Source organism: Caretta caretta, chromosome 1 (genome assembly GCF_965140235.1).
Source record: "Caretta caretta isolate rCarCar2 chromosome 1, rCarCar1.hap1, whole genome shotgun sequence".
Taxonomy (NCBI): domain Eukaryota; kingdom Metazoa; phylum Chordata; order Testudines; family Cheloniidae; genus Caretta; species Caretta caretta.
This window is the reverse complement of record NC_134206.1, coordinates 142,242,606-142,257,931: the sequence shown is the minus strand read 5'-3', so window position 1 is coordinate 142,257,931 and position 15,326 is coordinate 142,242,606. Positions and strand designations below refer to the sequence as shown.

Genomic DNA, 15,326 nt, shown 5'->3' with positions numbered 1-15,326 from the left:
CAATGTGAGCACAGACCAGACCCTTGGGTTTTTAGGACACTAAAAAACCCAATCAGATTCTTAAAACAGAACTTTTATTGTAAAGAAAAAAAAAGTAAAAGAAACACCTCTGTAAAATCAGGATGTAAGGTAATTTTACAGGGTAGTAAGATTTAAAATACAGAGGATTCCCCTCTAGGCAAAACTTTAAAGTTACAAAAAAACAGGAATAAACCTTCCTCTTAGCATAGGGAAAACAGAAGATACTCTAACGCAGTGCTTCTCAAAGTCGGTCCGCCGCTTTTTCAGGGAAAGCCCCTGGCACGCCAGACCAGTTTGTTTACCTGCTGCATCCGCAGGTTCGGCCGATCGTGGTTCCCATGGGCCACGATTTGCCGCTCCAGGCCAATGGGGGCTGCAGGAAGCAGCGCAGGTCAAGGTACATGCTGGCCACCGCTTCCAGCAGCCCCCATTGGCCTGGAATGGCGAACCGCGGCCAGTGGGAACCGCGATCGGCCGAACCTGCAGACGCAGCAGGTAAATAAACTGGTTCAGTGCGCCGGAGCTTTCCCTGAACAAGCGGCGGACCGGCTTTGAGAACCACTGCTCTAATGCATTTCCTTGCTATTACTCACTATTTCTGTAATTTTAGATGAATCATTCAGTAGGAGGTGGATTACTTGTTTGGTCTCTCTCTTTGTCTCCGGAGAGAACAACAAAAGCCCAAACAAAAACCTCCCCCCCACCCAGATTTGAAAGTATCTTCTTTCCCCATTGGTCCTTCTGGTCAGGTGTTAACTAGGTTAATGGAACTGATTAACCCTTTACAGGTAAAGGAGGGATTTTATGCTACCCTTAGCTGTATGTTTATGACAACAGCCATCAAAACATCTTGTTAAGGGCAGTCTGATTCTCTACACAGCAGTTATGCTCATTACATTCTGATTATTTTTTGGAGACAGACAAAACTTAGTTGAATTCCTTTTTTGACAAAGTAAAGGTATGAGAGTGGTAGCATATATGTGAGGGAGTGGGTACAAACTAATTTGTCTCTGAAATGGCTCAATTTGCTTCATCACTACATTGTAGTGGTGAAAACCCCACTGGTGTAAGCCCTGTCTGAATTTGGGCAGTGAGGAAAATGCCACAAATAGATGCCTCAGTTGGACCTAAAACAGAAAGTGTATGGCCCTATATGATACCTGGGGACTCCCTCCTAACTTCTTTCCATGCCATGGCAACTTCTCAATTTTCAGCAGGAACAAAACCAAAGTTCTTCTGTTCCAAAGCTGTGAAAATGTACTACTTCAACTAATGCAGAAGCTCCAATAGTGTGATAGCTCTACGGATTATAGCCGGGGTTTTCAAAGGAGACTAAGGGTGTTAGGTGATCAACTCCAATTGGTATTTCTTTGGAAGTCCCACCCTATATCTTCTTTGGGCCAGGCACTAGAGGGAGACATGAACAGGTCTGAAATTCGATCCAGCAGAGCGCAATAGTGTTGTGTATACACACACACACCCGTTTGCACACTCCATATTACTAGATGAAGTGTTGTTGTAACCATATTGGTCCCAGCTTCACATCAAGACCTGAAGATGAGCTTGTCTCTTTTGCCAACAGAAGTTGGTCCAATAAAAGATGTTACCTCACCAACCCTTTCTCATTACTAGATAGACATATTCATAGAGTGTAGAGGAATACTGAGTAACCTGCATGCTGGAACAATATATTAACCTCAGAAAAATTGTTTGACAGTCATCATAAAGAATAAGGTATTGGACTAATCTCCCACTTTTTATGCCTTAAGTCATTCAGTAGGGTTTTTTGATACACGATATCAAAAGCTTTTAGCCTGAGATCTTTCCGTAATAAAATTCATAGAAAATCAGATGGATATGCACATGTTTTCTGTTTCAAAAAGAAACATAAACCAACAAATTTACTAAAACTAAACAAGGGGATTTGGATTATCCTTATTAGAACAATGCCATACCGTACGTTGGAGTGCTCTCTCTCCTCCCAGAGCCGCCTGTTCTTCCTTTCTCATATTCATAGCAGTATAAGACTGCATCTTCTTCAACCACATTAAAGCGCTTCCGATATTCCTGGTCAAGAAATGAATTTGGAGATTCGGAACCCTTATGAACTGGCTTGCCCACTATATGTCTGCCAATATCATCACATGGAAGATTTCCCTTTTCATCCCTGTAGTAAATGAGAGAGATTTTGAATGAATCGAGATAGGACTTTTTTTTTGTCTTGAACATATTTTTAAGAGTGTGGGCGCATATCAATATTTATATGATCAAGAAATAGGTCATATTGACTAGAGCCATGATCTTTGGGGGCTGCAGTACTATGCAAGCTGTTCCATATATCTCTGGTAATTCACTTCAATTGCAACCTGAATTTACTCCTTCCTAGTCTTAAAAATAGCCTGAATTCTGGATATGTTGCAAAGCCCATCTATCATTCTTGGTCTTTTGAGAAGGGAGGTGGACAATGAAGGCTTAGATGTTCTGCATGGTAAACTACTATTTGGATTTTTTTTAAACTAGCATTTTCTGTTTTCAGATTAGGAGATGATGCTTGCTTTATTCTTTTATAATCAATTTTTAATGTGTCAAGGCTCCTGGCGTCATGAATAGATGACTTTATGTTGTAAATAAACATTGATTAAGTATACAGAATCCGAGAGAAGTGTGCCACTTACTGGGTCACTGACAGCTTCTCCTGCATGCCTCAGATTGTCCTTCAAAGTCACCCTTCAAAAAACTGACCAGACCAGATCCTGTTTAGTTTTTGAGATGTGATGGTATATTAATGTATCGATAGCCACCAAGTACTCCATGAACTCCTTAGCTTGAGTGATGAAAAGATTGTTTCTGGAGTTCATAAACCCACATTCTATCCCTACTTATGACGAAGTCCTGGGTAACCAGAGGATGAGGTAAAATGACATCAGAAGTCCTAAACCCATCTAAGACAGCTAAGCCCCACCCTTTACTGAAGCTGTAGTCACAATCAGCAGATACAGTAGTCAAAAGAATAGCAAACTTCACACATTCTTTCTTTGGGAAATGAATGTAGTCTCTTTAGCTCCAAAAACAAAGACCTCTACTATAAAGAAAAATAGTTTCAGTTAGTTGTGGTAGAGTTTATAGCCTCTTTGCAGGCATTGTAAAGAGTCTGGGATCACAAAAGGAATCACCTTAAGCTCAAGTTTTTGGAGCTGAAGTTCCTCATTTCTAACTCTCATGCCTCACATGTGCAGTTCAGCTAGTGACTCTGTTTGCTGCCATAATTTGTTACATACTGACACCCAACTGCTGAATATGAACCTCAGATGTTCATGCCAAAATTTTGCTTCACTGCATTTGGTGTGAGAGAAATATATATAAGTATTGGCTAACTGGGCCTATGAAAATATGTTGGATGGGTAACTCTGTTCAAACAGAATATATAAATTCTAAATGACTGAACCACAAAGAAGATAAGCCCCAGTACTGTTCCAACTAAACATTCTCTAGTTTCACTGGTAACTCTTGTCTCTGCTGTTTGTGGATATAGTCAGACCCCACGGTGGTATGGCTACAGAGATATATACTATACATTGAAGCAGTGAATCCCTATTATTTTTCAGTAGCAAAAGAATTATTGCTTTTGTTGTAGTCAACTAAGAACGCAAACAGTAACAGCAACCCAGGAGAGCGGCACCAAGCTATTTGATGGTACACAAAATAAAAATAAAGAGATGCATAAATACATATAATTATAGACAAAAGTCTGCTAAAATGCCAGAACACATCTTTCAATCAAGTCATATTATGCAGTATATTATGTGATGGGTTTGTGAAGTGAAATACAGTTCAATAGGATTAAGCTGACAAAAAGATTACAGAAATGCACAGCTTAATCATGCAATAAGCTTAGTTTTTTAGGTGCATTGAACTGATAAGTAATTGATATAGTATTTCATTAGTGTCGGTTCACACACCAACACTACCATGATTTATTTTTTTTATGTCTAGAATAAATCATATAAAGGATGAATTTTAAACATCACAACTTCTGTGATAGATGGGTTATCAGCTGTTGAAGTAGGATTGCACATTAAAAATGCTGTGCAAAACCAATTTATTTTCTCATTTAATAAAAATAACATAGTAAAAGAAACAGAGCTAGATGTATGATAAGCAGTTTATAGGCCTTACTTCTCTGAGCCCAGAAACATATTTTAGCTTCAGTTTCAAAGATAAAAGATTGATAGTCTATAACTGTAAGGTTTACATCTAAAGAGAAACCTGAAGAACTCTGACTGCTTTTCTTTTAGCCTAAAGTGTTTAGAATTAAATCTTTGAGGCCTGAAGATAATTTTTCTGAGGGCACAATGTTCTTTCTGTAGCACTTGCATAGAGATATGGTGACAAGATGAATTAATGACATGTTTATTCCCTATGGGCATTTCAAACAAATTAGAAGAAAAAATCCTTAATGAGAAACTACCTGTACTGTCTGTCATTTTTTAAAGACACAGATTGGAATAATTGTTTAAGCAGGGGCTAGCTATGCTGCATACTACATAAAGTGGCAGCACATAGCATTTTTTCTAAAAGTGAATGATAGACTAGGTAAGACAATGGAGTGACCAGGAATGAATTACAAGATTCAATTCAGGGCTTCATAGAAGAACTGTGACATCATCAAAACCATGAACAAGACATTCAGTATTCTGACTCAGAAGGTTTTCAGTATCTCTGAAGAATAAAGGGTTTCTCATAAATGCACTATTCTATCCCCCGGCCAGTTTAAGTTGCCATTCACCTCACCCTGGGATAACCCATAAGAAAGCCTTGTCAGCATCAGGCAACACATCTTATCAACTGGCTGGAAGAGTCACTGTTGAGTGACTCTAATCACCCCTAAGGAAATATGCACATCGCTCTCCCAACAAAGCCCAGTAAATGTAACAAAAGACTGCTAGGAAAAAAGGCTTTTTAATCACTATTTGGTCATATAATGTTCTATACACACTAATATCAAAACATTTTAAGAAAAATCTGTTACTCTGAATTATGTTCTATTGCTATTCTCACTGTGTATTTTAAGGTATCTGTATGGCTTACAATGCATATTTTACAAATGTATTTATATGCTTTAATGTCCATATAGGATTATTGGAGAGGAATAACAGGGTATACTGCGGTAGCACACTGAATTGGATGAGTGATAATAGGACAGTGTGATAAACCGAAGGATGAACCTGCTGCTCCTCTTCTGACTCCTAACTGGAGGCTGACAGCTCAGTCAGAAGGAAAAGGTTCTGTGACACAGAGGAGGACAGATGGAGACTTGAAGGGACAGTGATGAAGGTGGCTGTTTCAGCTCAGAGTGGCATATATATTTATGGAACAATTGGGTAGCTACAAAATATAGAATGTAAGTCATACCTCAAATATTGTCCTAGCAATTTGCTCCAATGATGTTATATAAAACGTAACTAAAAAAGGAATTACCCTGGCTGTAGAAAAGTAGCAATCTATTGCAGGAAGAGCCTCTCCCTTTAGCTCAAGCTATAGAAATTCACATTTTTAGCTATGGAGTGTTCCAGTTCAATCCCTGTCATTGGCCAAGGTGGTGGACATCACAGACACAAAGTATTCTTTCTACTTTTGCTTCAAGGTTCAAGACAATCTTTCACTACTAGGGATTAGGATGACACCATCATGGGGTAGATTAGCCCACATCTACCTACTCTGGGGGTCTTGCACCTCTTTCTGAAACAAATGGTGTGGACCACTGCAGGGGGCACAATGCTGGACCAAACAGATCATGGGTCTGATCCAGTGTAGTCACTCTTATATTTCTAACAACTAGTCAAACTCTATGGGTAAATATCGGAGGCCTCGTCCTCCAATCCATATACATGAATACGTACTTTCAACAAGTGTAATCATTTTTCTTTTCTTTAACTATTGTCTTAAACTTGTTTGAATGCTCAGTCTTTTACAAGTGCCATTCTTTGTCCATAAACTGTATGAACCTGCAACATCATCACTGGCTTTTTACCTGGGAACATAAGGCTCTGCTGGAGGAGGGGGTATGTAGAGATCCTGGAGTGCTGAACTGTCTCTTTTAGTGGGTGTGCTGATCGTGCTGGATGGTGTAGCAACGCTGCTTGTAGGGCTTCTAGGAATAAGTGGCTGGTTAAAATAAAAAGAGAAAAAAAACACATGGGTATCTATTATATCTAGCATATTCTTATTCACATTAAAATTAAAGACAAACTTTACATACACTGATAAAATAAAACCTAAAAATAAATACTTTTGATATTATATGGTTGTTTTAAACTATCTGAAAAACTATTCATATTAAAGAGAAAGGGATATTCACAAACTATAAAAGGGACATGACCTATGCTTGTGAAACAGACTCCTCCTCCTGTCCTTTCTCCTTCCCTCTTCCTTAGTACAAGCTACTCTATTGCCAGTGCCCATAAAAATAATCATGTAGGGACACCACTGGAAGCTTCACTAATGTAAGTTACCCAGAAGCTAGTGACTTGTTTAAACTCTAGAGTTTACAATAAAGGTTGTATAGGTATGTATTAAAAATTATGTCATTTAAATTAAAAAATACCAGCGCTATTATGTAAGAAATATCTGTGGAAGTTTCAGTTTTTCTACAACTTTGGATTCTGTAGCTCTGACTTCATATTTTATAAGCAGAAATATTGTGATACAGAGCAAATGGGAGTCTATTATTCTTCACTCTTCAGGGCACATTTCCACCAAATAACACTTCACATGTTTTTTAGCATTTATTACCCTACCTAAGCCTTAGTCAGGCAGTGAACACCTCCCTTTCAGACTATGCCTGGATTGTAGCTACCACTCCAGCCGAGCTTGGTGTTCTCTCTCTCTCTCTCACTAGCTCTGATTAACAGCCCCATCAGTTCTCACATCTCTTTCTCTGAGTGAGAGAGAGAAGTCCAATGAACGAAATAAGAGACACTCCAGTTTGCTCAGCCTCACAATATTTCTGCTGACTAGCGTTAAGTTTGGGCTTTTATGCTAACTACACTCACAAAAGAAAGCAAATGCCATTATTTTGATCCATGCTGAGTAATTCTAATATTAAAAATGCGTTGTTTTTTATTTTGTTTTGATTTTAAAGCGCTCGCTCTCTTTCCATTTGTTAAAAATAAATGCCTTGAAGAATAAATCTTACAGGCTTGAAAGTACACAGTGGTCATGACAGCTATGGATTCCTCACGTACATCAGTGCTTTAGGACACAACTTTTTCATGTTGTACTTAGAACAGAAAAGCTATGAGCTCAGGTTAAAAGGACAGTATGCATAGAAGTCACTTCTGCAAGCTCTGTAAAGAATAAATTGTGACAGGTCAATGGGGCAGTCTGTAAAGAGTAATCAGCTCTCCTTCCCCATATATTAATCATGACACCTCTGCAGTGTACCTAGACTACAGCAAACCCTGAGGGTTTAACAACAGACCTTCTTCCAAATTCTGGCCTTCTGTAAGAGAGCAATGAGCTGCTGTCTTCTTGCTAAACCAATTAGACTTTTCAATCTTTCACAATAGTAATTGGATACATCAAAAATTGTCTGCATATTACTGTAGTATTTCCTTTTTGCATCTTTAAATATTATTAGAATAATGTGTGCCATTTAGGATATCTGAAACATCTTACAAACATGAACGGAAATCCTGTGTCACAGGATATCTTCAAAATGTTATTTGGGGGTGGTATTGTGTTAGACTTCATTCTGGAATTTTTGTTGGTACAGTATGAATCTTGCAATACGTTTTTGGAATATTAACTTGATGACTACTTTTAAATCCTGTCCTGCTAACTCTTAGTGATTTTTACCTTTAGACAATGACAAATTGAAGTGTTGGCTAATTTTATTGCTAGTTAGTTATTCTAAAACCGCTAGAATAAATATGAGTCCCCCACAGTTTGAATATGTAAAAAAAAGAAAAAAACAAAACAAACTACAGCCTCCATTTGAGGGAGGTTGGGCAGGGAGAGAAAGACATACAGAGGAAGGAACAGATAAAAGACCATATGAGTATTAAAAACAAGCATGAGCCTGAAATCCGTTTCAGGAATTCTAAAAACCCCTCCTGAACCAAGGCAACAGAAATCTCATCACTGAAGATTTCAACCATGAAAACTAACTCTGAATCCCTGAACCATCTACTAAAGCAAAGTATTTTATTTCCTTTCTAATGGATGCTCAATATGGGAAGTGCCTTTTCAGGCTTACTGAGTGTGATGGGGAGTAAACTTTCCCTCCAGGCCACTGCCAGTTGGCACCCCAGTGGCCTTGATTCACTAGCCTGAAGGTGCAGGGAGGAACTGGCTAACAGTTTTCCTGTGTGTTGGCCTAGCTGACACTCCAGGCCTCATATATGTTTGTGAGACAGACCCAGCTTCTGATAAAGCTATTTGGTTGCAAACTGGCAGTCCTGCAGCTTCATAGCAGGTGGTACATGAGTCCAAAATTTGGTTAAGGCAATCCAGGTTTATTAGTTGGTTTGCTGTTCAGAATAGTTCTGATAATGGACTCTGGATATTTGATGGGTTCATGAGTCTTTAAGAATGAGAGATTTCAGTCTCTTCACTGTTCAGGTGAGCCAGTGGAAACTCTGATCTTGTCTTGGAAAATGTTATATTCAGTCCATCAGAGACGAGTGTGTGTGTATGTGCGCACATCCTGCTGACTGGGGTTGGGGGTCTGAAGATAACTTGAGGGAAACCCTTGGTTTCCATGTTGGGCAGCTGAACTTGGGCTATGGTATCAGAGTTGCTTTTTGAGTGAATTCTCCAGGCATCTGAGCAACTCTAGTGTCTTGCTGGACAGTAGCTTGTCTAGCTCTCCCAAGATGACATGGGTTTTTTTAAGAAGGTCAAGAATCATAGAATCATAGAATATCAGGGTTGGAAGGGACCCCTGAAGGTCATCTAGTCCAACCCCCTGCTCAAAGCAGGACCAATTCCCAGTTAAATCATCCCAGCCAGGGCTTTGTCAAGCCTGACCTTAAAAACCTCTAAGGAAGGAGATTCTACCACCTCCCTAGGTAACGCATTCCAGTGTTTCACCACCCTCTTAGTGAAAAAGTTTTTCCTAATATCCAATCTAAACCTCCCCCACTGCAACTTGAGACCATTACTCCTCGTTCTGTCATCTGCTACCATTGAGAACAGTCTAGAGCCATCCTCTTTGGAACCCCCTTTCAGGTAGTTGAAAGCAGCTATCAAATCCCCCCTCATTCTTCTCTTCTGCAGGCTAAACAATCCCAGCTCCCTCAGCCTCTCCTCATAACTCATGTGTTCCAGTCCCCTAATCATTTTTGTTGCCCTTCGCTGGACTCTCTCCAATTTATCCACATCCTTCTTGAAGTGTGGGGCCCAAAACTGGACACAGTACTCCAGATGAGGCCTCACCAATGTCGAATAGAGGGGAACGATCACGTCCCTCGATCTGCTCGCTATGCCCCTACTTATACATCCCAAACTATAAGTTTGAGTATATACTTACTATATACTTACTTACTATATATATATATATATATATATATATATATATATATATATATATATATAAGTATATACTTACTTACTATAAGTAAGAACTATAAGTAGAGTGTACAACATCAAGCACAAAGCTTGGGAATAGTGTTCCACAATAGATCTGGAAGTGTCCTACCCTTGCCACCTTTGGGTCAGGTTGTAAAATTCACCTGTTCAGCTTATTCCATAAAAGCAGAGTAGAAGAAAAACCTGGCAGTGTGCATAGAAGTAGAAGCCCACTTTTAAACAAAAGGAATGGAAAAGTGAAACAAATTGTCCCTGCCAGATGTTTGTCACTGTTTTCAACAGATATGACAACAACAAACCCTTCAAAAATGTGTTCAAATTGGGCCACCTGGCAGCAGTTCAGCAAGCTGGTACTTCTTTGTGGTGGCTGCCATCTTGTGCTACAGAAGCTCAACTTTCATTAAAAAAAAATTATAGACTTAAGGTCCTTATGGCTATGAAGATAACCTTTCAAATGAGAAGTAAAAGCAGCTGATAATGGGATGAAAAGCAGAGCCTGAAAACAGATTGGAACAAGAGCTGTTAGGTATGAGCTGCTTTCACATTCTAGCTCAGTGGGATGTTAAACTTGAGGCCTAATTCTGACAATTCTCAGAATGTTCAGTGTTTAAACATCAGAATTCTGGATAGAGATCCAAGCATGCAACAAAGGAAGAGGACTAAATGAATGGCATAACATATTAGCGGTACAAGTGAGTGGAGCTTTGATTGTAGGCCGAGTCTTGCAGAGTACAACTACTTTCATCCACTCTCTCTCTCCCCGCTACGTTCAACCACAGAGGATCTCAAAGCATTTTACAAACATTAATAAATAAAGCTTCACAACATCCTTGAAATGAAGGTAAGGAAAAACTGCAATGACGTACATTGTTTCCCGTACAATGGGACTTGCAGAATCTAGAAGAAAGCAAAATCTTTTTCACAGCTTCCTTCTATGTTATCAGAAGTGATCCTGTCACTAAGATCCTTATGATAAAGGATACATTAAGACAAGCTGAGGCAGCTTACTCAAAACATTTCATGCACACACATACACATGCTAGTGCCAGACAAAACCAATGATGAAATACAGTATACTCCCTCCAAATATTTCTACTTTGGTTGTGTCTGGGACTGCCATTTTCACCTAATTGTTTCCCTATCATTGCCTGGAACTTGCAATGTTGCAATCAGTGCCATTCTGTAGACTAGGAGGGAGTGCTCACCTAGTAACACTATTAAAATCCTTCCATCTCCAGAGACCAAACACGTTACCAATTGTATTCCTTGGACTAATAGTGAAGTTCAAAGTTAGGATGGTTAGAGAAATGGTGATACTGTGTGTGTGTCCACACACAAACACATGTAAACACAGAGAATCATAGTAGTCAAGTAGTAATAAACAAACTCTAGAAGAAAGGTATATAACTTTTACAAATACAAGTTAAACCAACACAAAGTTTTAGGTAGTAATATTTTTTTACAGTGTCTTCAACAGTAAACAATTGTGTTTTGGTCATAAGAAATAATTTATTGAATAAAACATTCCTAAGAAACTACATTGTTTACACATTTCAGTCTATTTCAGCATGCAACTAAGAAATGAAGAGGTAATGAAACATTGTATAAAAAATTATTTGTAGGAAATCTGGTCAGAATCCATTTAAACAACACTAGAGAGAGTGCCAAGCTCCTATGTAGTTAAAAGACAACTAGGCAACTAAATATCCTACAGATTACAGGGATTTATTTAAATTTAATGATTAAAACTCTAATTTCATGAATTTAATCACAAATAACTGACAAAAACAGAACAAATGTTATCACTAGAGGAATGCAAAGGCAATATAAGCAAATTAACAAAGCGGGGTGGGGGGGAAGGGGAGAATGATAAATAATCAAAGTAGAATTTCCTCTCCAACCTCAGATAAGGAAAAACTTAAAGATCATAAGAATGGCCACACTAGGTCAGACCAATGGTCCATTTAGCCCAGCATCCTGTTTTCCGACAGTGGTCAATACCAGGTGCTTCAGAAGGAATGAACAGAACAGGCAATCATTGAGTTATCCATCCCCTGTCATCCATTCCCAGCTTCTGGTAATCAGAGCCTTGGGACACCCAGAGCATGGGGTTGTATCCCTGACCATTTGGCTAATGACTATTGATATGAGTATTGATGGACCTATCCTCCATGAACTTATCTAGTTCTTTTTTGAACTCCATTAAACTTTTCACCTTCACAACATCCCCTGGCAAAGAATTCCACATGTTGACTATGTGTTGTGTGAAGAAATACTTCCTTTTGTTTGTTTTAAACCTGCTGGCTGGGTGATCCCTGGTTCATTAGTTATGTGAAGGAGTAAATAATACTTCCTTATTCAATTTCTCCACACCAGTCATGATTTTATACAACTCTATCATATCCCCCCTTAGTTGTCTCTTTTCCAAGCTGAAAAGTCCCAGTCTTTTTAATCTCTCCTCATTCAGAAGCTGTTCCATACCCCTAATCATTTTTGTTGCCCTTCTCTGCACCTTTTCCAATTAGAAGATATCTTTTTTGAGGTGGGGTGACCAGAACTTTACTCGGTATTCAAGGTGTGGGCACACCATAGATTTATATAGTGGCATGATGATATTTTCTGTCTTATTATCTATCCCCTTCCTAATGGTTCCTAACATTGTTAGCTTTTTTGACTGCCACTGAACTTTGAGAAGATGTTTTCAGAGAACTATCCACAATGACTTCAAGATGTCTTTTCTTTCAGCAAAGAAGCTGGAGAGTTGAGTACAGCAAAAGTGAATATGTAACCACAAATGAAGTTCTAAAGCCTCAGAACCTTGCATGAATAGCTACTAAAAATCCTTTACCAACAGCCTTAGCGGTGCACAGAGTAGTACAATACATTATTTAAAAATGAACAAAATCAGTCATCCAAATATTCTAGATCAAAATGGTGATGACTAATAATGGATTAACCCAGAACCATAAATCATAGAAACGTAGGACTGGAAGGGACCTTGAGAAGCCATCAAATCTAGTCCCTTGTGCTGAGGCAAGACCAAGTAAACCTAGACTATTCCCGACAGGTGTTTGTCCAGCCTCTTCTTTGAAACCTCCAGTGATGGGGATTTCACAACCTCCCCTGGAAGCCTATTCCAATGTCCAACTACCTTTACAGTTAGAAATTTTTCCTAATATCTAACCATATCTCTTTGCTGCAGATTAAGCCTATTACTTCTTGTCCTGCCTTCAGGGAACACTGAGAACAATTGATTCCAATCCTCTTTATAACAGCCCTTAACATATCTGAAGACTGTTTTCAGGTTCCCCTCAGTCTTCTTTTCTCAAGACTAAACAGGTCCAATTTTTTAAAACCTTTCCTTACAGATCAGGTTTCTAAACCTTTTATCACTTTTGTTGCTCTCTTTTCGGCTCTCTCCCAATTTGTCCACATCTTTCCTAAAGTGTGGCACCCAGAACCGGACATATTACTCCAGATGAGGTCTTACCAGTGCTGAGTAGAATAGGACAGTTACCTTCCATGTCGTGCATACGACACTCCGATTAATACACCCCACAATGATATAAGCCTTTTTCACAATTGCATCACATTGTTGACTCATTCAATTTATGATCCCCTGTGAACCACAGATCCTTTTCAGCAATACTATCAGCTAGCTAGTTATTTCCCATTTTGTAGCTGTGCATTTGACTGTATTTTGCACTTGTCTTTAATCATCTTATTGATTTCAGACCAATTTTCCAATTTGTCAAGGTCATTTTGGATTCTAATCATGTTATCCAAAGTGCTTACAACCCCTCCCACCTTGGTGTCATCTGCAAATTTTATAAGCAAACTTTCCATTCCATTATCCAAGTCATTTATGAAAATATTGAATAATACCAGACCAAGGACTGACTCCCTATAGGACTCCACTAGATATCAGAGAGGTCAGGAAAATTCAGGTCAACTCTTGACAAACATTCTAAAGTCTGGATGCTGACTACCCATTTGGACCTGATCCAAAGCTCACTGAAATCAATGAGAGTCTTTCCATTGACACCAATGGCGTGCACAGGGCCCTCATAGCTTAGCTGAACCCTCCAGAAACATCACTCCCTGCTTCTCTAGTCCCGCTATGAGCTTGTGAAAGAGTCCAGTCTGGATCAGGAGTCTTCAGCAGGTTAGTTCAAAGTCCTTTTGGCCAACAGCACAAGCACATACCAGGGCCTAGAGGTAGGCTTTGCAGCTTATCCCAAAACAGCATGTGGCAGTTACAGCCCCTGCTGCTGCCTATTTTAAATCCCATGAGCTCAAAAATCTTCTTCTTCATTACCTTTCACCTCAGAGGACAAAAGCATACCTTGGAATGATCAAATTGTACTGTGGGGAGCCACTACCAGGGAAGCCCCAGAAATAATAGAAATGGAGAGGTCAGGAAGAAGAATGTAGACTGAAACAGAAGGTATGAGGTACAGCAAACATGCTAAATCTCAGAAGGATTGTTCTAAGGACAGACAAAGTTTGAATACTTTATCAGAGAACTATGCAACTATCTCAAATTGTGGCAGAAATGAAAAACATAGCTTGAAGATAAAACTCCATACCTGACACATATCATTAAGTCTAATGATTGTTAAAAATATGATCATTATGATCTGGAATGTCATTTTAGACTCCACACAATGAACAACAGTAGCAATGGAAAGGGAGTGGGAAAAACAAATCTAGTAAGATTCATGGTTGCATTCATGAAATGTTAGCATTTATTATATGATCACATAATAATTAATATTTCCAACTGCAAAACACATCTTAAAAAGTCCCAATATTGCAGCTGCCTAATTCTAGTTTTATAAAAAATATACATTGAAAATCCCCGTATTCCTAAATTATGACATGATAAAAATGTATAAAACATAGAACTTTGATAAGCCACAAAAAGGTGGAAAATATTAATTTATGGAGGTTTAAACAGAGAGCCTTCAGACTGCTGTCAAAAAATTCATCTGTTAAACAGGTACAGAACAAAATAGATGTTTTTTCCACTTCTGATGGACATTATACTTCAACCTATGCACATGCATGTACACAGGCTGGGACCTCATTATATGATGTTGTGCAATATATAAAGCCATATTCTAGTCAGCATTATTCTGTATGCCGAGTCATATTTTTGCACTCTGGTTTCTAGCATGCCTCAGAGATTTGGCTTTTTTATTTTATTTTACTTTTTTACTTCTCAGAGATATTTTCAGCTTATAATAATTGTGAAAAAACAAATGAGTCAATTTCTGCTAAAAGAAGGAAACCAAATGAAGGAGTCAACAGAAAGTTTCATTTGTTAAATGTCACTTGTGCATTATCAATGGCAAGACACTTACAACAGGAACAAGTTGTGGAAAATAAACATATTTCATTCACAAAAATACGCTTGTGGGACTCATAGTTTTTCAGATTTGCCAACTGGCACTACCAACAAGCCCTTTTCACATCTACAGACCATGAACTTTTGGTTGATGTATTACAAGTTTAGAGCACTACAGGAGGAGAAAAGTTTTTCAGTGGACAACAGGTGGTTAAGAATATTACCAGGACATATTAAAAAAAGCATAAAACTCTCACAACCCCTGTCATCTCCTGCACCTAAATGATTCATATACAGAGTCATTAGTAGCACTTACACAGTGCTGACGTTGGAGTACTTTACTAGTAGTCACCCATCTTATTGG

At 38.6% G+C, this 15,326-nt stretch overlaps 1 protein-coding gene across 4 annotated transcripts in view; it reads right to left on the bottom strand.

The window, feature by feature from the left end:
* CNKSR2 (connector enhancer of kinase suppressor of Ras 2) overlaps positions 1–15,326 on the bottom strand; it is a 376,791-nt gene that overhangs the window by 147,470 nt on the left and 213,995 nt on the right. For all 4 annotated transcript variants that reach the window (XM_048862811.2, XM_048862821.2, XM_048862830.2 and 1 more), the window contains 2 exons: positions 6,053–6,186; positions 1,977–2,188 (listed from right to left, as the gene is read on the bottom strand). In XM_048862811.2, the coding sequence (XP_048718768.1) occupies positions 1,977–2,188; positions 6,053–6,186 (346 nt within the window). The remainder of the gene's footprint in view (positions 1–1,976; positions 2,189–6,052; positions 6,187–15,326) is intronic.